Here is a 22308-nt window from a genome sequence, read left to right on the forward strand (position 1 = left end):
CTCCCCTATAGAGTGTTTTCTTCTGAGAATTCAAAGCATGTGTCCACCTTTGACCACAAGCGGGTCTGTTTCACTGAATGGTAACTGAGAAGTCTGGAGTCTCCCCTTCTGGGGAGAAAATGACGTCCAGAGGGTAAGCATGCTCCCAAAGGGAAGAGGTGGAGGGATTAAGACCCAAGGGTCCTACTTCCACCAGAGACTTTCCAATCATCTGATTATCTCCATCCCAGAAAACCAGTGGGCAATTTCCACGCACTCTGGGGAGTGGCAAGGCTCTGGCCATGAGGAAGTTTGGCCAGTTGGGTTCTAGAATTCTTCATTTTAGCTTGTGCAAACCCCAGCTTTCTCCTGTTCTGTGGGCTGGCAGGAGAAAGGGGGTGGGGACAGGTCAGATGTACCTCCTCTTTGCCCCTTGCTCTCCAGACCTATTCCACTCACTCACCTCTGGAAGCTCTGAGGATTCAGGTAGAGGGGGTTGAACCGGTAGATGCTGGTGGTGAGGTTTGTATAGTGTCTGCTGTCTGTGTTGCCGATACAAACACCTGGACAGAGAAAATGAAGGACGGTGAGGCTTGATGTGGATAATCAAGCCAAGATACTGGTGGGAGGTGGACTGGCTGGAAAATTAGGGCCTCTGGGCCAATAAGAACTTCACCTGGGCCCTCCTGGGAGCCTGTCGCTCTGAATTTTTAACCTTCAGGTTACCCGTTCTCAACACCTTCTAAAACACCAGAAGCATGGGGTCTCCTCCCAAGGGCGTTAGTGAGCTATCCCCGAATGATCCAGAGCCAAGTGTCCTCGCTCCACGATGATCAGGGAAGCCAGTACCTTCATTTTATACCCTTCCCTGGGCTATTTCGGAAATCTAGATATCAGCTCTTTACTGCCTCAGCTCTCTTTACACCACCCTAGGTCAGAAATAAACGCGCCCCCCCCCCCCCCACCCTCGGGGAGTTTTACTGTTATAAAATGCAGTCCCCTTAAAGTAGAACATAATTTCCTGTTATTTTCTGTTTTCCAAGAGTCAAACCTCAGGTTAGGAAAGTCCCAGGATGTTTATTCTCCAGTGTCTTGCTCTCCTGAAGGTAGGAGCAGCTCACCCCCTCTCCAGTGAGGGCTGGGCCTTGTCCCCGGGGGGAGCATTCTCTGAGAAAAGACCCCCTGAAGCACCCAGTGAAGAGCGGTGGGATGATCTGAGATGTTAGTTTGTGTTTTGTTTCATTTTCCACTTCCGGTTTCAAATGGGTAACTAGGCCCTTCAAACTCCTTGCTTTAGGGATTTCTATCAGTTGATGCCTGCTTATCTTTTTTCCCCGTAAAAGCCTAACCCTGTTAGGATTATGGCGGTTACCCCAGAGGGGAGAGGGTAGCATAGGGAGCTTTGAGAGCCAAGAGAGAAGAATCGGGGACTGTGAGGGCCAGGGTCCCTGGATGGTGGAGACCCAGCCCTGCTCTGTGGCAGGAGTTCGAGTAGGGGGCAGACCTCAGAGGGGATGGTTGCCTGGCATGTTCAGGGAGATGGGGTCTTAGGTCTAGAGTCAAAGATCCTACTCTCCGGAATTCAGAGGGAATCTCCAACCTGAAGTGACCTTCTAGCTAGGTAATGGATGTCTCAGAGGGAGCCCCAAGGACCTATGACCACCTGCCAAGGGACTCCCAAGTCAGGTTGCTATGTAAGACCTCGGGGCCTGATTCAAAATGAGGGTGGTGGTGGGGAGCCTGGAGGTCTCAGTAATACCTCAGGTTGGATTTCCTGAGGAGTGGGGCTTATAGCTAGATTTTGGTTGATTAAAAAACAAGGCTGCCCTTTTCACAGCTGATCTTGTGGAGGCAGAGTTTCACTGGACGCTCTTTATGGGCCCATGCCTAGCACAGAGGCAGGTCCTAAGTATGTGCTTAGAAAATGAGGGAATCCGTGATAAACCTAGATTTAAAAGACAAAACTGGACACAGGTCTTAGCATTATGGGCCATCCTCACATCGCAGACCAGAGATCCTCAAACTGTGGTCAGCCATCATCTGGTCTCAGAATCTCCTGAGGGATATTAAAAAGGCAGACTCCAGTGTCCTCTCCAGATTTGGTTAGGCTGAATCTTTGGGAGCCCTAACCCTTCACTGTAATAAGTGGCCTAGGTGACCCTCTTCCAGTGTTAAATTGGAGAGCCACCATCTGCCCAGTATAGGTATGGAAGGTATGCTGGAAGACCAGGGAAAGGGCATAGAGGCACTGCTGTCTGGGCTGGGAGAGGTGAAGGGGGTTAATGCAAATGGTAGAGGTGGGGAGGCATTTCTGGGCTGCAGATTCTGAGCTCTGTTGCTGAGCTATTATCCTTGCATAGATCAGAACTAGCCTGGGGGAAACTTGGCCTCTTCTGTGGCTCCTCAAGGAGTAAGGTGGGGGTGGGGGTAGGGGTGGGGTCTGGGCTGATCCTCTCCTCCATGCCAGAGTGGCTGGCCTAGGTGAAGCCAGGACCCGGGCATGACTGATCTAATTTATTGTTTCTGCTCTTTTCCTGTTTGCTTTCTGACTTCCACTCCAAGAGGAAAATACAGTTCCAGTCCCATCACGAGGGGAAGCAGCCAGATGTTTCCAGGCTGAACAGCTGGGGTGGAGGTGGGGCAGTAGACATTAGATAGGAAACAGTTCCAGCCCCTGCCTCCCTGTGGTCACAGATGATGAAGTCATTACCTGGGGCAACAATGTTGACTTCCGGGAAGACAGACCGTATGGTCTGGCGGAGCAGCTGGTAGCCCAAGGCCTGATGGTCAGAGGGGCTGACAGGTAGGGGGTCAATGGCACTCAACACGTGGAACTGGACCCTGTTGTCAGCCACAATGTTCTTGACGAGTTCTAGGACCTTGAGGGAGCAAACAAATGGGGGTTTGAGTTCTTACTATCTGCCATGCAAGTACCATATGAATCGAAATAGTCCTGCTTTGTCTCCAGCAAGGCAGGACTTTGGAGCTTACAGAGGAGCTCATTTTAGCACCGGGACCTCAATTTCAGCTGATTGGCAGTAGGAGATAGAAGAATTGGGTCTTCTTGGAAAGAAATCTACAGCATGGTAGATTTAGGTTAAATGTTCAGGAGGCTTGCCTTACAGCCATGAGGCAGGCAGAGAATTGGAAATCAGGAAATTGTGTGTCCTTCCTCTTGGGCCGTGAGTCATGGGCCGGGTGGAATGTAGAAGAGACAGCAGAAAGGGGAACTCAACTATCTTGAGGCAAGGGTGATAGATGTGATGACCTCATTCAACCTGGGAGCCACAGACAGTTGAGGAAAAGGTCACACACTTTTCTTTCTCCTCTTTGGGCATCCCTGCTTCCTGTTTGTAACTAACTGCACTGGAGCCAGGAAGATGAGCTCAACACAGACAAAAAGTCAGGAGTTGGGGGACTGGTATTCAAGCTCTCTCTTTGCTTCCTTTCCTCAGGAAGGAACCTGAGGAAGCTCCTAGAGAATTCAGTCTGAAACAACGAGAGCTGAATCCAGCACAGGTCCTGGTCTCAGGCAGGACGTAGACCAGACCCCAGCTCCATGTGACCTGAGCCTTGTGGGAATGGACCAGGAGGCTGGTTTAGGGTGGTCCCCAAGCCCACCCCACCACACAGGGAAAGCCCCAGCACTAGCCTCAACTCATTTGATCAGCAATTGCTTTAGAACTGCTTCTGTCCTAGAAAGGGGGGTGTCCCATAGCTGAGGATCACCTGCACGGGGGACATTATCTCAAGGGTACTCCTTTTTAGGTCAGTGTCCCCTAGAAGTATGCTAGGAGCTGAGTCTGGAAAGGAAATGAAGGTTCCTATTTCTGGCTTAGAAACCACCATTGAGCCAACCCCAATTCCCTGCTGTTGGATTAGTTGGAAGGAGGAGGGACAACTCATTTATCTGAGCTCATTTTCGCTCTACGCTTCTGTCTGAAATTCTCTAATATAAGAATTAATGCCTAGTTTTGATATATCCTCAACCAACTGGGAGGCTCCCAGTCATCCCCTGTAAGGTGGGTTAGGACTGTGCCTGCTGCCCCCTGTCCCAAATTACTTGAAGATTCCTGCCCCCAGAAATGGAAGAGGGCACACATGGGAGCGCCCCTCAGTGAGAGGCCACAAGAGACCAAGTTTCCTACTAAGTGCTAGGCCAGGTCCTGACATAAGAGGAGGGGCTATGTCTACCTCATTTCGTGTTTCTGTGTTTCTGGTCAGGAGCATAAAAGCATGTGATGAATGCTGGATACCAGAAATTTAAAAGATATGAGCCAAAAAAAAAAAAATAGTTGGGAGTTGTCTCATGAAGTAACTTGTTCAGGGTTATACAGTGAGTATCACTGGGCTGGGTATCTGAATCTGGTCTCTGACTTCACAAGGGTGATGATTTACTGTCTCCAAAGCACATAGAGGTCGAGGCGATCGGAAGGAGGGCCAGAAAGAGGATGGTGTTCTTTCTTTCTTTAAAGTTTGTTTATTTTTTTAAGTAATCTCTATACCCGATGTGGGGCTCTAACCTACGACCCTGAGATCAATGGTTGCACGGTCTTCTGACTGAGCCAGCCAGGCGGCCCAGGAGGATGGATTCCTTAGTGGTATGGATTTTAAGAATCCAGAATTTGAGGAGAGGATATGAAACTGATGGAGAAGAAGCAGGGACAGTCTGAGCTTGGAGAGGGGCATGCACAAAAATTGAGCAGTGACACCACACTTCGTGCCACGGACAGCCACTTATAGTCGTGTGACCTGGGGCTAACTGCTTAACCTCTGTGCCATCTGCACGCTCACCTGTTAACGTCAGGATAACAGGAACACCTACCTGGTAAGGTGGTTGTGACCACCACTGGAATTAACCTACGTGATGTGCTTGGGCCCGTTCCTGGCACACAGTAAGCACTCAATATATGCTAGCTGCTATTTGTTTAGGATAGAGGGGCCAGCCTGGGCAGTAATCAGGGGCACAAGGATGGGACTAAGAGGAGGGACCCGCCGGTGGTAAGAGGGACCTCGAAGGTTACTTTAAGGCACATTGGTCTCTCATTTCTCTGAGCTCCTACAGCCCTTACCGCACATTCCCACGCCATCACGTGTTCCCTCTGTTTTACGTGTAGATATGTTTTCCCCTCAAGGGAATGATAAGTTTGTTGAAGGCAAGGACAAGGGATATCAACACCTTGGTAAGGGCTCTAGAGTTAGACTTAGCAAGTCCAGCCTCCATCTTGCTGTAAGGCGAGGCCTCTCATTGACACCCACGAGATTACCATCCAGCCTGTGCTTGAATTCTTCCATGGCAGAAAGTGCACCATCACGAGTTACAATCCATTCTGCCTTTGAGCAACTTGGTTATGAATGTCTTCTTTTTTTTCATGTTTATTTATTTTTGAGAGACAGAGGGAGAGAGAGAGAGCTGGAGGGAGGGAGGGGCAGAGAGAGAGGTGGATGGGGGACCTGAAGAGGGCTCTGCACTGACAGCAGAGAGCCGGATGGGGAGCTTGAACTCACCAGCTGTGAGATCATGACCTGAGCCAAAGTTGGTTGCCTAATGACTGAGTCACCCAGGCGCCCCTCTTTTTTGTGTGTGTGTATTTACTTTGAGAGAGAGAGCATGTGTGCATGTGAGCGCATAGTAGGGGAGGGGAAGAGAGAGAAAGAGAGAGAGAGAGAGAGAGGGAGAGAATCCCCAGCAGGCTATGGAGCCCCATGCAGAGCCTGACACAGGGCTCAATTCCAGGAACTGTGAGATCATGACTTGAACCGAAATCAAGAATTGGCTGCTTTACCCACTGAGCCACCCAGGCGCCCCTGAATGGCTTCTGTGCCCCTGCTGCCTGGTTGCCATTCCCAGGTTTTTGCTCTATCTCAGGTCTCAGGGTAAATCTCGCCTTGGAGGACTGACTCTCTGTTCTACCCCCACTTCACAATCGCTTTGGGACCCATCACCACATGATTTTCTTTATGGTACTTAACCTCTTAAGGTATTTGATTACTTGCTTATTGCTGTCCCTTCCCCACTAGAGCGTAGTGCCACCAGAATGGGAATCTTGGCCGTCTTGCTCACCATTTCCCCAGGTGTTTAGACCATAGCAGCCACTCAATAAACACTTGGTGAAGAAATGAAGAAAGCAAAGAATCTTTTCTACCACACTCTATATAGGTAGACATCCACCCTCTGAGAAACTCATTATCATCCAAGGTACCATATTCCCAAACTCCCCTTTAAGTGGGGGCTTCCTGAAACATCTCCCAGTAGCCTTATTTTTCTCCTTGAGGCCCATTCAGCACAAACCTTCTACAGGGTAGCCTGGCACATTTCTGAAGACCGTTCCTCATAGACAGATGCCAGGGACCTATTTACAGCCACAACATGGGAGAACCCAGTTACAGGTGGAGGAAGAGGGTTCTGGGAACTGTTTGTGCTCCTGCCAGATCCAGTCCTAGGCCCTGCACCCTTGGCCCTCGGACCAGCATGGTGTCTGAGGACAGAACCCGATGCGTGGCACCAGGGCATGAGGGAGAGAAAGGACCAGAACAAAAGGGTGCTGTGTGCTTTCAGGATGATGGGAGACTTTCCATTCATTCCTCACTGGGGCAGGTGGGCAGGCTGGGTCCAGGGATTCCAGGGATTTCATGAGATAGATTGGGGAAGGGCACTATGGCACGGGAACAGAGAGGAGGGAAGAGTGCCAGAATCTGGGGAGACGAAAACCCCAGCTGGTGGAAAACAGCCCTTGGAAAGGGCATGGAGTTGGAACGAGGCTGGAAAAAAACTGGTTGAAAGAAGTTCAATAGGGGGAATTCAGTGATTTCCTGGCCCCGTGATCCTCCAGGGAGAGGACAAAGGTTGGCACTTGATGAAAAGCAGCAGAGCCCAGGGCTCACACCGGTCCCAGCTTCTCCCGAATGCTGGGTGACTCTGGGCAGGCCATCAGTCCATTGCCCCCACCCCCCCGCACTGAGGGGTGTGCCTCGCACCCTGCGTGAGGACAAACAAAACCCTCAGGGTGAGGAACTTAGGGAGAAAGGACCACGAAGTCTAAGGGGGGCTGCGCCTCGAGGATCCGCACCAGAGACTCAGGGAACACCACCTGCCCCTGCCCCTGCTGAATTCTGGAACATATCATTCATTTGAGAGTTGTTGGGTTGCCTCTTGAGGTCATTTTTTGAAGGATTAGATTTACCTTTTGAGCTCTTTTTTTTTTTTTTAGCTTAACCTGCCTTTTAAATAAGCTAGCCTCTCCTGAAGATGACCAACATTCCGAATAATGTCTACTCACCCTTTATCTTTCAGCTCAAATGCCGCTTCCCCGGGGAAGGCTTGCCCACCCCCATGCCAGGTCTGGTTCTCCGTTTGGTTCCCCGCTAGCACCTGGGCCCTCTGCGTCAGGGCACAGCTCGCAATTACGCACTGATTTTAATAGTCTTTAATTTGGTGTTTGTTGCAGGCCATTGCGAGGCTCTCCCCTCAATCCTCTTTACTTCTAATTTTACACATCCTTCCTGTGGGATTTGATTGACTCCAGAGGTTTCATTTATGTTAATAACACTCCAGCCTGTATCTCTTGTTCATTCGCTCTCCAAACCCGAGGTATTTATAATTGCCTATTTATAATTTATAAGCTTCTCAAACTTCTCGACCATTACGTTTCTCTGTGAACTTGCCCTGCTTCCTACACTCTTGATCTTGGTTAAAGGCATCGGCACCTGGCCAGCCACCCAGGTCACAAACCTTGGAGCCATCCTGCCTTTCTGTCTCCCCGTGCCTGGGACGCACCGCATTCTGCTGACCCCATCTCCCACGTCCCTGGCAGGTGCCCTTCTCCACCCCATCACCCGGGCCCAGTCCACCGCCTGAGAGGCTGTAACAGCTTCCCAAACACCTCTTCCTATTCTGACACTTCCTCTGCATTGCCACCAGCACCAGCTTCCTAAAAGCACAGCTGGGGACATCACGGCCCTGTTGGAAGACCTCTAACGGTTCCCTCTGTCCGCCAATCAGAGCCCCAAATCCTCAGCAAGGTACGCAAGGCCCTGACCCCCACGCTACAACTCCGTTTTCACCACCTGCCCCTTTTGCCCGGTCGGTCCTCCTCTTTAGCCTTATGTTATTTTAGCCTGACTCTGAACGCCTGGCTTCTACAAGGTGCTGTTTGTCCTTTCCATTGCAGCTCAAGTTTCTCCATCAGAAAAGCCTCTCTTGACCCTCAGAGGTAGTGATAGTTCCCTTCCTTGCACTGGTCCTTCGGCTGTTCACCCCTAATTGTTTTAATCGTCATCCGGTGTGGCGGTTCTGGAACTAGCCTGCTAGATGTGCAATCCTGGGCAAGTCACTCACCTGCTGTTGTTTGTTTGTCTTGTTTTGTTTTTGAGAGAGAGAGAGGGTGCAAGTGAGTGAGGGGCAGAGAGAGAGAGAGAGAGAGAGGAAGAAAGAGAAATGGGGCTCATGCTCACCCCAAGCGGGGCTGGAGCTCACCCGACGTGGAGTCAAACTCACAAACCGTGAGATCACGACCTGAGGCGAAGTCAGATGCTTCACTCACTAAGCCGCCTAGGTGCCCACTTACCTGTCTTTTTGATCTGTGCCTCAGTTTCCCTGTTAAAGAAGGATGATACAATTCCTACCTCATAGTGGGCGGTGGGCATTCAATGAGCACGTGTACCCTTAGGACAGTGCCACACGCAGTTGTCACCATTTATCAGGAGTCATCTCCCGCCCCCAGGCTCCCTGTACCAGAGGTCTCCTATTCCTAGCCAGCTACCCAGAAGCCTTCGAAAATTGCGATGTTATTGAACAAGTCAACAAAAGCAGGTGGGCCGGCCCTGGGATTGCAGCTAAACCCAAATCCAGAGGACCACACCTCCCTGACACCGAGCCAGTTGTTGGAAACACAGGTTACGTACCTCCTGGACTGTCTGTGCAGGGTCAACCCGGAAGTTGATTATGGCCTGGGCCACCGGGGGGATGACATTCACCTGGAGAGGGAACCACAAACCCTGGGCTGAGACACCCGTGCTCCCCGCCCAGGAAGGGCCAACCATCCCCAGTAGAGAAAAAGGAAGCTGACTTGATTGAAAGGTCCAGGGCTTACGGTTTGGCCAGCCCCTTGTCTCTTCTGGGCCCTTGACAAGTGGTAATGTTCAGAGCTTGAGATGTGTTTCTGTGTTAGGTCAGATTTCCATGCTTCTTGGGCCTGGAGGGGGGGTCTTGGGCCTGGAATGCTGCTCAGAGCAAGACTGTTTTCTCTGTGACCACCCGGACATGTCTCTTTTGGCCCCGCGCAGCGCCACACTGGCAGTCTCGTGCATACGCTGTCTTTCCCAGGGCGCCCAGGACATTCCCGCAGTGGTTACAGCTTACTCCGGACAGGGCACCCAGAGCCTCTGCAGGCCAGTCATGGTGTGTTTGCTCCCCGAAGGGGACGATGAGGGTGGTTTCCCATGTCTAATTGCAAAATTTGACTCCGTTCTCTGCCTGACCAGGAAGAACACAGGCCTAATTGGAGAAGAGAGTGGATTTTTTCCTCAGGGGCCATGAGAGAACAGATGCCTCGACTCTGAATCTTTCTTTGCACTGGTTTGGTGCAAAACAGCACCAGACTAGGGACAGAAGAACTGGGCTGTTATAAAGCACCTGTGTGATTTTGAATAATTATAACCTGTTGGTGCCTCTGTTTCCCAAATGGCGATTGGAACAATAGTACTAGGAGAGCTGTGAAAAGGATCAAATAGAGTAACAAATATGAAAGGATTCTGGACAGATAAAGTGGGATTCAAATGCAAGGACACAGTACTGTTATTCCGGTGAACACTTTAAGGCAGCTGAAGACAGCTCGGGTCTGGCCGACGCACTGGACACTTCAGTCAGTCATGCCAGGAATTCACTGGGGTGCCAGGCTCGGCCTGGGCCCCAGATTACCAGAGCTCCGCAAGGCCACACTGTGTGCAAGGTGAATGGCACTCCTTAACGTTGTGCTGGTGGTACTGGTAGTAACTGGAAGGGTGTCACTTCTCTCAAGTTCTCGGAAAGGCCTAGGCCCAGGCTAACCAGTGTGGCTGTGACTTCCTTCGTCCCTCCTTCCTTCTGTCTCTCCCTCCCTCCCTTTCCTTCTTTCACAGGCTTCATACCCAGCACAGAGCCCAATGTGGACCTTGAACTCACAACCCTGAGATCAAGACCTGAGCTGAGATCAAGAGTTGGACACTCGACTGACTGAGCCACCCAGGCACTCCATGGCTTCTTCCTTTAAACAGAGATGCCCCTTAGTGGCTAATCTAAATGGAAGTAGACCAGTTTGCCAAAAAGTAGTTCTTGGAAAAAAACAATCACTCAAAACTTATTACTGTGAGAGTAAACTTTATAGAATTTATGTTTGCTAAGGTTACCCATTATTTAGTGTATTTTGGGAAATGACAATGTATACATATTATGTGTTGTATATATCATGAATGTTATCATAGATTTTATAAATGGCAGGTGAGTTTCTCTCTTTCAACACAGGGTAACACTAGGGGAAAAGACATTAGTCATTCATTAAATTTGTTAGGTGGATAAATCTTCCAAAGTATGATGAAGAACAATCAAAAGAGCCTTGATGGTATACATGTTAGAATATTTAGTCTACATGACCAACATGCTAGGTAAATATATATCACGCTGAATGAGTATAGTTCACAAAAATTAACTCCCAAACCACCCTCCTTCATACTAGTGTAATGGTTGCTTTTGAAGGGGTACGGACCCAAGGAACCTGAGAGGGGCCACGGACACCCCTCGAAATACACATATATAAAACCTGGCAATTTCAGAGGGTTTATGGACCGCAGCTAGAACACCTGCTCTTGTGGCTTACCCAACTGATATCATTGTACAATTCAGCATTGGGCCTTCCTACTATTCAAACTGTAATCCGAGAAGGAAGAAGGAGACAGGAGATAAAGCCAAAGGGTAGAGGGCTGGGTGGGCAGTGAAGAAAAGGTATAGGGGAGGATCCAGGAGATGTTACCTTGACTCCTGCATTGAACATGGTGAGCGCCGTGGTGGTCCTGACCAGTGCATTGGTTATGTAATTCCTCTCTATTAACCTAAAGCAAAAGGACAAAGATCAGACAATAGGAAAACCATCTAATGTGAAGAAAAAACAGGTTGAAGAGCACCCAGTTTCCTGAATCTTGGAGATCTTTAAGACTAAGAGGGACATCCTGTATATGAACTAGATGTAGCATCTGGTGGCTAAGGGATGATTAGTCAAGCCCAGTTAAGCCAAGGAGTGGGGACTGGGTAGGTCTGGTGGGAGGGGAGGATGAGCGAGAAGGAAAGAGAAAACTTTACCTGCTTACAAGGGGCCCAAATAGCCACAGGTTGCTCAAGATTATATTGGTAGGGAAGGGAAACTGCAAGGGAAAGAACCAGGTCAGCGGGATCTCAGAGGCGTCAGCCTACCAGGGTCACTGTACCTGAGGCCTGGGTCTCTCCCTGCTTTATATCTGCCTTGAGGGCCCTCAGTGGTAGCCTCCAGGATGGGTGGGAACCAGTTCCCAAAGGGTGCCTGGTTGTGGCAGGTCTCAGGGTCTCAGAGAAGCACTAAAGCCCTGGGACCAAGCCAGATCTTTAAGCCTTGGCTCAGCCTCTGGCTGAAAACAGGTGAGCATGTGCAGAGCCCTGGTGAGCAGTGGGCCCTTCTCTTACTCTAGAAGCTACTCCTCTGCCACCCTTTCTTCCCCTTCCACAGCTGACCAGGAGCGTGTGAGACTCCTTCTCCCACCTCATGTGCCAGTTCCTGCAATGTCATTTTCAGTAGTCCGCTTCCAAACATGTTCGGCATTGGTGTCTGCTCCAGTCTAGAAGAGAATGGGGTTCTCAAGACTTCCCCACCCCCAGTCAAAGGTCAGGGGTCTGAAGAGAAGGAGGGAGACAGGATTTTTCAACAGGCCTGGTGAGGATGTCTCTCATTCACCTTCCTATCACCTCCACCGACCCACCCGTTTGGAGATCTCCAAGCACAGATGGAACCACCTCTAGTCCATCGGAAGAAGCTGCCCCTGTCTACCAAGTCCAGGGAGGCACCCCCACTGTCATGTCACCTACCACACTGTAGCACAATTATCAGTCTCTGCTGCAAACTGTGAGTTCCTTCTGGAAAGGGACTGTCTGTTTTTTCCACCATTGTATGCCCATCACTGGGCACAAAGCCTTAAACACTGCTAGATAATCGGTTACATATTTCACTGACTTAATACAGATCTTCCCACTTTGCTAAGAAAACCCAGCCAGAGGTGAGACCCTGAAATGCTCACCTGCGGCCTGCAGCCCTCGTGTCCTGACCTAGCTTTTATTGGCCAGCTCTCGCTTGCAATATGGATAAACCCTCTTCTGATCTCTAGCCCCCGCCTGGGTACTGTTGGCTCTGTCCTCTCTGTGGCCCCGTCATGGCTTCTCAGCCCAGCTTCAGGCCAGGCAGCTCAGCCCCTTCAAACTCAAAGTGGGAGAGCGCCAAGTCTTCCAACCGGAGTCTGGCAAGGGGGCAGAGGCAGGTGTTGCTTACCGGCTGACGGCGGCTGCGAGGATGCCAATGCTCGTCTCCTTTGGAGGAGCTGAAGAGTGGCCTGGAGTCGTGTTTACTTGCAGCATGAGATTAATTGCACCCTTCTCTGTGACTGCAATGCTGTAGGAGAGGATCAGAGAGGGCCCTCCCGACTTCCTCCCCCCTTGAATTATCCCATGGGACCAGTGGTTTAGAGGGCTAGGAGGTTGGCTTCATGCTGCTGTAAACAATCTACAATAGAGGAGAAAGCGAAGGGGGAGCCCAGAACTGGTTGAAGATCAGGGCAAGAGGGTAAAAGAAAGAGTTGTCTTAGTATGGCCCACAGACACCAGGCTGGAGTCATCTGAAATGGGATGAGGACACCTTCCAAGGTGGGGGCAGGGGGGATGGGGTACTTTACTCACATGGCAAAGGGCTTCTTGAGGTTGGGAATGAAACCATCCAAGATGAAGTTACCCTCGTCCACAATGAAGGCCAGCTGGACACCCCTTGCCTGTAGCAGGGCTGAAATCTTCTGAGCCCCATCGTGGCCTGAGATCTGTAGACATCGAACCCACACCCACAGTGCTCCTCAGCCAGACCTCCAACAGCTAATGAAGACCCATTCAGCATTGCTAGGGACTCCAGAACCTCCCTTCCCAGTCTCCTTCTTGGGGTGGGGGAGAGGGAGGGCAAGGGCCTTACACAACCCTGCTTCACAGAATCTTGGAATGTCACAGCTGAAAGGGCCAAATTGCCCTCATTTCACAAACGAGGAGACTGGGACCCACAGAACAAGGTGACTGGCCCAAGGTCAAAGTAACTGACATCACTGGAAATAAAACATTGATCCCTTGCTCCCTGTTGGTTCTCTTTCTAGCACACCAGTGTTTCTCAGGTGTCACTGATGGAACACCTGCCCGCCTCAGATATTACCGGGGAGTCTGTTAGAAATTCAGATCTAGGAGTATCACTAAATGAAAGGAGGCAACCTTAAAAGGCTACATACTGTATGAGTCCAACTGTACGACATTCTGGAAAAGGCAAAACTATGGAGACACTAAAAAGATCAGTGGTTTCCATGGGTTGGGGGAGGGAGAGAGGGATGGAGAGGTGGAGCACAGAGGATTTTTAGGGCAGTGAAACTACTCTGTAAGAGACTATAAATGGTGGATACGTGTCATTATACAATTGTCCAAACCAACAGAATGTACACCAAGGGTGAACCTCAGTGTAAACTAGGCCTTTGGGTAATTACGAGTTGTCAATGTAGGTTCATCAACTGTCACAAATACCACTCTGGTGGGAACGTTGATTATGGCGGGGGCTGTGCATGTGTGTGGGTAGGCGGTATAAAGGAAATCTGTCAACCTTCTTATTTTTGCTGTGAACCTAAAACTGCTCTAAAAAATATAAAGTCTTGTAACAACAAATTCAAATCTATGTCTATGCCTGGGAATCTGCATCTTGGTCAAGGGATTTAGACAGTTTTGGCACACAGATACCTAGAGAAGGTGGCAAACCACCACACCATATTCTGGAGGCCCTGCTGCTGGGAAGCAAGCTGGACTAGAGTTAAACACCCTCCCCCCCCCACTCCAAACAGGGGTCCTAGAGATAGTTTATGGGGTAAGGAGGCTCTACCTCCTCATCGTGGCCCAGAGCAATGAAGAAAGATCTTCGGGGGATGTAGTTTCTGAGCAGCAGGAGCTCCAGGGCCTGCAGGATTGCCTGGGGGATAGAAGCACAATGGAAGAAGGAGTATCAGGGCATTGGCGACAGTCAGCTGCCTGCATCAGGACTGGTGCGATCAGACAGACTGTCTTTAAAGAGAACAAGCTCAAGTGGTCCTGGGGGATGCGATGTGAGGAAGCGTGGCTCTGCGTAAAACATTTACCACCTGGAGAAAAGGATAAATGTGTCGCTGTCAGAGCTACAAGGATCCCTGGAGATCACCTACTCTAGCCCTTATTTCCCAGTTGAGAAATCAAGACCGAGAGAAGTGATGGCTAGAACCCAAGTCTCCTGGAGCTAAGGTTTTTTCTACCATAACCTCCTGCCTCCTGGGGGTCAGGTGAGAGCTTCACCATCCTGGGCGAATCCTTAGGGCCCCAAGGCGAAGGGAACAAAGTATTTCACCATTACAGAGTTCTTGTTGTCCAGTGTGCCTCGGCCATGGATAAAGCCATCACGCTCCAACCCAGAGAAGGGGGGCACCTCCCATCCTTCGTCAGGGGCAGGCACCACATCACTGTGAGCCAGAAGCATGTAGGGCTGCAGGCTGGGATCTGAGCCTTGGACGGTGAACAGGTGACTGTACTCTCCTATGACTTCATGCTGGACAAAGCTGGTTTTGAAAACTGTAGGAAAGACTAGAGGGAAAGGGATGAAAAGCAGCGAGAGAGAAAGCCAGATATAACAATTGCCTTTGGTTTTTCTACCATTTGATACAAAATGCGCACCCCTGTCCCTTTAAAAAACATTCTTTTTTAAAACGTTTACTTATTTTTGAGAGACACAGTGACAGAGTGAGAGCAGGGGAGGAGCAGAGAGAGAGGGAGACAGAGAATCCAAAGTAGGCTCCAGGCTCTGAGCTGTCAGCACAGAGCCCGACATGGGGCTTGAACCCATGAACTGTGAGATCGTGACCTGAGCCGAACTCGGACATTTAACCAACTGAGCCACCCAAGTGCCCCTCCCTTTTTAAAAAAACATAAGCGTCCTTTAGGAAGCCTTCTGGAACAAAGTCAGTCTGATTTCTGATTTGCCGAGACAATCTCTAAAATTCCTCTTCCTCATCTTTTAATGTGCCACTACTATGTAATAATGTGCACATCAAGATTCCATCATTATGACAGCTAAAAGATCAAGATCTGACTTGGTCTGATCTCTAACATGTTATGTCAAGTATACGCTACAGGGTTATACAGATGCTAGGGGTGTGTAATTTTATTTTATTTTATTTTATTTTATTTTATTTATTTATTTATTTATTTTTAATGTTTATTTATTTTTGAGAGAGAGACAGAGAGCAAGCAAGGAAAGGACAGAGAGAGAGGGAGACACAGAATCCGAAGCAGGTGCCAGGCTCTGAGCTGTCTGCACAGAGCCCGACGTGGGGCTTGAACTCACGAACTATGAGACCGTGACCTGATCCAAAGTCGGACAGACGCCTAACCGACTAAGCCACCCAGGCGCCCAGTTAAATTTTAAATATAGTAGTCTCTGATATCCAAATTACCTGGGACCAAACATGACCCTTATATCAAAAAAAAAAAAAAAAGAAGAAAGACCTTTTTTAAAAAATAATATTCCTACTGTACATGGCAAATATGGAGAGATTGTTCTGCCTGGCGTAAAGCCATACTTCTGCCTGAGGGTGTGGATGTTCTCAAGGTCAATTACTCAGGTCACAGGTAGTGGTAGAGAAGGGACTACTGGGTGCAGCCAAGTACCTAGGCCACCTCTTCCACCCCCAACAACTTTGGAGAAGCTGGTTTTTTATTTGATTTAGGAAGAGGGTCTCGCTACTCTCCATGAGCTTTTCACACAGGGAGTGGGGAGTTCCAAGTCTCCTTCTTCTTCTTCTTGACCCATCCTTTCTTCAGCTCACAAAGTTGCTGACTGACTCAAAGTTCAGAAATGGGGCAGTAAAGAATCCAAGAAAGGGCCTGGGTGGGTGGGGTGTGTACATAGGTGTATATGGAGGTAGGGGTGGGAGGCACATGGGGTATAGTTCTGGAAACTTGCATAGAAGAAGGAATTCCTGGTCCTACTTATTCTTATGCTGTGCCTTTTTTTGTTGTTGTTTTTTTAATTTTTTTTTTTTAACGTTTTATTTATTTTTGAGACGGGGAGAGACAGAGCGTGAACAGGGGAGGGTCAGAGAGAGGGAGACACAGAATCTGAAACAGGCTCCAGGCTCTGAGCTGTCAGCACAGAGCCCCACACGGGGCTCAAACTCATGAACCGTGAGATCATGACCTGAGCTGAAGTTGGACTCTCAACCGACTGAGCCACCCAGGTGCCCTAATAAGGTTTTTTAAAAAATATTTATTTATTTTGAGAAATAGAGAGAGCACTAGCAAGCGAGGGGCAGAGGCAAAAGGAGAGAAAGAAGGAATCCCAAGCAGGCCCCACGCTGCCAGCACAGAGCCCAACACGGGCTTGAACTCATGAACTGTGAGATAATGACCTGAGCCTAAATCAAGAGTCAGACGTTTAACCGACTGAGCCACCCAGGGACCCCTTCAAAGGCCAAATAAATCTACGGTCTGTACTCTGCCACTGTTCTGACTCCTGGAGACCTTCTATTCCTCCCCATGGTGTATAAACTCAAAATAGGCCCACAGAATTTGGCTGTCCTCTGGTCAGTAACAAAAGAAGCTCTTTATCACCTTGTAAAAGAATCATGTCTCCAGGGCTACTGCCCCCTCCCCGCGCGCCCCCCGCCCGGCTTCCACAGCTTGTGGCTGACCTGAACGAATGTATTCTCCAAACTCGGCCAGGGCTGTTGTGTTTATCTCCTTGGGGCCGAAAGACACTGTTGGAATGTGGATGGCACCTGTCAGGGTCAGGGAGTCAAGAGATGGAAGGTTACAGATGATAACAACCATTCGTTTTCCCATATCCCTCTGTGCATAGAAAGTTCTTTTGCATTCACAAACTTATTATGGAGGGCAGAACAATCCTATAAGGGGGGCACTGCTATTTTCCCTAATTCTAAAGTGAGAAAATAAGCTTAGAGGCATTAGGTGAGCTGCTCAGGACTGTCCTGAGACAAGCAGCAGAACTGGGATTTCAACCCAGGTGGTTTGTGTTTGGTTAGGCTAATACAATTCTTCTTAATTTTTTTTTTAACATTTATTTTTTGAGACAGAGAGAGACAGAGCATGAACGGGGGAGGGTCAGAGAGAGGGAGGCACAGAATCTGAAACAGGCTCCAGGCTCTGAGCTGTCAGCACGGAGCCCGACGTGGGGCTCGAACTCACGGACCGCGAGATCATGACCTGAGCCGAAGTCGGCCGCTTAACCGACTGAGCCACCTAGGCGCCCCAAATTCTTAAAAGAAAATAAAGTTCAAGATAGGGGTAGGGGAGATGGACTGGAGTAGATTTTGGACCCTAACCTTAAGTAGGAAGCTGCTATAAATTGCTTCTAAGTCTCACTCTGCCTCTGAAACCATCATCCCTTTGATGAACCAGAGGAGCCCGCTATCCTGGGTTCCTACATGAATGAGGAAGCTTGTTCCTCATGGACTGGCTCATCTGGAGTCTAACTGATCGCTCAGCCAAGGCCAGCTTTTTTGGGCACATGATGCCTGGGAAGTGGTAGATTTAGAAGTTCCCAAACAAACTCCTTAGTCCTGAGTAGTCTCATCCATGTTATCCAAATATTTACCTAATTGTCATTAGGCTTATCCTTTTGAGCCATGAAGGCTTTACACTGCAGAGTTCCATTATTATACGTAAACACCAATGGGAGGGGAAACACAATAAATTATGAGAATGTTTTATTAGATATCCCAACACACGGTGGGAAGAGCAAAAGCACCTAGGCAGTGTATTTGTCAAGGGAAGGCCTATGAAAGACAAACTCATCTCTTGTGAGAAGTGAAATGATTCGTTTTCAGAAGTACCAAATAAAAGCTGTGCTGTCCAGTTAACAATAGGTTTACAACCTATTGGAAACTTGAATGACCCGCCCCCCCAACAATGGAGTCCCAAACCCTTAGACACTTCACTTCCTGGTTCTGCTTCCCTTCTCCATTTCACGGGCTTTGCAGTGAGCATGTGCCAAAAGAACTGAAGTCTCTGCGTCACCTCGAGGAATGTACATTTGTTCCAATCAGACTCCTTTTCGCCTTACGTGGGCATGGGTGACTTCCGGGTAACACTATAACTTCTGTAGCACTCAGCCAATGAGGAATCAGGGAAGGGAGTTGCACGCTAGGAGATAAATTGCCTGCTGTAACTGCCCCAAGTGTGCGGGCCCATCAGACACCCACTCTTACACGAACGTTGATTAAAGTCTCACTTCATTCTGCTCCGAGTCTCTGTGTCCCTCCTTTGACTGAGTGAGTAGGCCCATTTCTCATATTTGGGGGCTGTCTGGGATTCACCTGGACCCACGGGGTCCAGGTCCTCCTGTGACAGGGGAGACGTGCCCCACCCCGGTTTGGGTGGCCTTTCTGTGGGAGGGCCCTGACCCCTGGCAGGATCCATGGAGCCCGAGAATTTTTACCTTTGGAGGCAGAAGAAGTGATGCTGGGAAAAGGGTAAAAGACATTGTAGTGACCTGGTGACTCCGTGCATGGACCAAGGTAGGAAAATTGGAATATAAGTGATGAGGGAGCATAGGGCAAGCTGAGGGCAAAGTACAGGCTAACAGCACGGCCTGCCCCCACCGTCCCGTGGAGTATGTGTGATACTCCTTGGACACTCCTGGTGGCCCAAGAACAGGGGAAAGGAAAGGAAGCAAATGATTAATAGAGATCACAGTCATGCAAGACAGGAGTCTCCTTCAGTTTACAGATAACTTAGTAAACTGCAAGAAAAAAGCTATCTGATCCATAGCCTAATCTCCAGAAACCTATAGACTCCGATTCCTGGAGCCCTAATTTCACCCTCATCAAGCTGTAAGGGGGTATAAGTGCTTGCCATGGTGATGTGGGAAACAAAGGCAAGTGAAAAATTAAATTCCCTTACTGCCTACAGTCCATTGACAAGTCCTTGAAACAGGCAGTGACGTCCTTCTAGGAGCTCAGCTGCCTTGATGATGACACTTTGTTAGAAGCAAAAGACAATCTTGGCCCAACATTATCCTGACCTCCCAGGGTCCTGTAAGTCTAATACATAAAAATTCCTTTGGAAACTTCCTTTATCTCAACTCCCCCCAAGATATATGCTGGGAATCATACTCCAAGCTTATGGTCCCCTGATAGACACCTGAAGGGTCTCATGACTGAGGTTTTACTAAGTGGTAATAAATGGTGATTTTTCTAACAGCAGCTACCCCCTCAAGGTCCTGGAAACCTTGCTTCCAAAATTCCTTAAAGACTTATTACACTGTCTCTAATCCCCTCCCAACCTGAGAGTATATAATCAGTTACCTGTCACAACCCCAGTGCAGCTCTTCCTGCCCATGGGTCCTATCCCTGTGCTTTAATAAAATTACTTTTGTGCACCAAAGACGTCTTCAAGAATTCTTCCTTGGTCATTGGATCCAGGCCACCCACCATCACCCCAAAACCCCATCAATAAGTACTGCTTTGGGGGTTGGGAAATCCTCAGAGACTGAGTGCGTGTGACTGAGACATATCCCAGATACGAAGGGAATGAGGAGTCTCTACCCATGGTTCCATTCTCCCGCAATGGAAACGGCTGGCGACAGATGCAGTCGGCTCTGGAAAGTGCAAGAAACCTCCATTAAGGGGGATTGAGCATCCCAGGGAAACTCAGGGGCAGGAACTGGCCTGGTGGAGGATGAGGGACAAAAACTCCAGGCTTAGGGGTAAGGGAAGAGACACCCAGAAAGAGGCGGGTCTCTTCGGATTCCCCCAGCTAGTCTGCTGGGGTGAACGTTACGGTACTGGGAGGACACTCCTTGTACAAGGAATAAGGACAAACATAAAATGATCAAATTCTGCTGTTTCGTTTGGACTAAAGACCCAATTAAAGGGCCATCTGTTTTTTGGCTCAGAGGAAGACTGATCTATAGGGCCCTTTATGTGAATGACAAGTTCTAGTACACTGGAGGAAAGGGATTATACTCTCTGAAACTGAGGAAACACGGGATGTTCTTCAGTCACCAAGGACTCTCCCTTGGGATGCCTTTTAACCCACTGGAATCAATTCAGATTGCAAGATCTAAAAAACAAAACAAAACAAAACAAAAAACACAAAACTGATCTTTTGTAATACTGGGGTCGGTCAACACTCCTTAGGAGATGAAGTAGATTAACGGGACACTAATTTTAATACAGACCTCTTCTGTAAGAAACAGGGCAAATGGACTGAGGTACCCCGTGTCCAGGCTTTCTGGCCCTACATAAGGATCCAGAACTGAGGGCCTTTTGCAGAACGTGTTTGCCCCAATGTGTTTGGCTAGTAAACTCCCTCTTGATATACTGGATGGTTGTCTAAACAGGCCTCCAAAAAAACCGAGGTTGCTGGAGGAGCTGTATGTGGGGGTGTCTCTCTCATTCATTTCCTGGGTTAATGACTATGATAATTAGAGCCAGTTGTCTGTGGTTTAGTCTACACTAGGAGGGAGTTTTTAAGCAGTACTCCCAAGCAGCTGCCGAAACTCCTTCCTTTTGTTTTGGGGAAATTCCCTGTCTTCTCCGGTCTGACATAGACTCCGTATTTCCACTTCAGTTGGAAAAACAAATAAACAAAAACCAAACAAACAAAAAACCCCAGGACGTCTGCTCCTCCCTCTGAGCTGACAAGGTTTAGAACTGGGAATCTTCTTTCTCTGCCTTCTGCTAGCACCTCACCTCTTCTGCCTTTCCCTCCCTCTCCTCCTGTTCTGGCACCACCTAAGGGTGCGTCCTGCATAACTGATTCCGAACCCTCCTTGGTGCCTCCCACACCATTGGCTCCTCCCACCCTCCATGTCAAGGAGCAAAGAGCACCCACTTGGGTGGCCCACTTCAGATTTCTCCCACTGGTGTCCCAGGTAAAAACTGATAATGGGGAACAAGTGATTGACTTTTAAGCGGATGCAGGTAGAACATAGTCAATGTTTAAAAACTAATTTGCAAGTTTGTTGTTTAACTAAGACATGTGTTTAGAGTTACCAGCATTAAATATGAAACTTATTCTCCTGGCCAGGGTGTTCAGCCAGCTGAACAAAAGTTTCCCAATGTAGACCCTGATTAGGACAGTAATGACCTTGGGACAGGGTTAGGATGTAGGATTTAAGAGAGCTAATAATCAAAGGAATCAGGGAATCAGCTCCAAGATGGCAGAATGCTGGTAAGGCTTTTGGGATACAGTAAGAGGAGGAAGCCCCAACTGATTTCTTACAGAGGCTTAGGGATCCAATGAGGAAATATTCAGGCCTAGATCCAGAGGACCCAATGGGGCAAGGTCTCCTGAAGGTTAATTTTGTCACTAGAAGTTGGCCTGATATTTCCAGAAAGTTATAGAAGATGGATGGATGGAATGCGAGGTGGACAGAATTGCTCAGGGAGGTACAAAAGATTCGTAAAGAGGGATGAGGAGAGACAAAACCAGAAAGTAAAGATTATGGTAACTACTGTGGAGAAGATGATTGAAAGGAAAGGGAGAAACAGAGGACCCCCTCGGGGTGGAAAATGATTAAGAAAACAAAGGCAAGAGAAATGTAGCTGAAATAAATCTCCCTGCAGCTCTGACACCTGAAATATTCAGAGCGTGACCTTCCTCAAGGAACTCATGGCAGCCTTGATGTTTTTGTTTTATTAACCAGGTTTACTTAAGGTTAATGAGTTCCTGTTGTCTCTGTTGCAGTTTGTTAGCAATAAGATGACTTAAAATGATGGCTGATTCTATCTCAAGTTTTCATGGGTAATTGTTAAGATAGCTTTCAAAGTCTTTGATAGCCTGAAACTTTAAAGTTTTGCTTGCACAATACAAGGGATTAAATCCATTGGATACCTAATGAGATAAAATGCTAAAACACTGATTGCTAAACATAGGTTTGTGCTTTTAAGTTCTTATTGTAGAGAAACTGAGGCTATTTGGGTCTGTTGGTAAACATGCTTTGTGCTTGACAGATTCATAAATTTGCCATAAGTCACAGTTCACAAATGGTAACT

The 22308-nt window shown here is 48.6% G+C and overlaps 1 protein-coding gene across 3 annotated transcripts in view; it reads right to left on the minus strand.

The window, feature by feature from the left end:
• Positions 1–22308, minus strand: part of PM20D1 (peptidase M20 domain containing 1) — a 32887-nt gene that overhangs the window by 4059 nt on the left and 6520 nt on the right. The window contains exons 2-13 of one of the 3 annotated variants that reach the window (XM_060644296.3): positions 19615–19907; positions 16981–17067; positions 14643–14875; positions 14148–14234; positions 12929–13062; positions 12525–12644; positions 11745–11820; positions 11312–11373; positions 10986–11064; positions 8884–8955; positions 2690–2858; positions 443–542 (exon numbers count right to left, since the gene is read on the minus strand). In XM_060644296.3, coding sequence (XP_060500279.1) covers positions 443–542; positions 2690–2858; positions 8884–8955; positions 10986–11064; positions 11312–11373; positions 11745–11820; positions 12525–12644; positions 12929–13062; positions 14148–14234; positions 14643–14875; positions 16981–17067; positions 19615–19648 — 1253 coding nt within the window. In that variant the 5' untranslated portion in view covers positions 19649–19907. The remainder of the gene's footprint in view (positions 1–442; positions 543–2689; positions 2859–8883; positions 8956–10985; positions 11065–11311; positions 11374–11744; positions 11821–12524; positions 12645–12928; positions 13063–14147; positions 14235–14642; positions 14876–16980; positions 17068–19614; positions 19908–22308) is intronic. The other 2 variants (XM_060644295.3, XM_060644294.3) reach the window with 2 other exon arrangements.

This window comes from Panthera onca, chromosome F1 (assembly GCF_046562875.1).
Source record: "Panthera onca isolate mPanOnc1 chromosome F1, mPanOnc1 haplotype 2, whole genome shotgun sequence".
Taxonomy (NCBI): Eukaryota; Metazoa; Chordata; class Mammalia; order Carnivora; family Felidae; genus Panthera; species Panthera onca.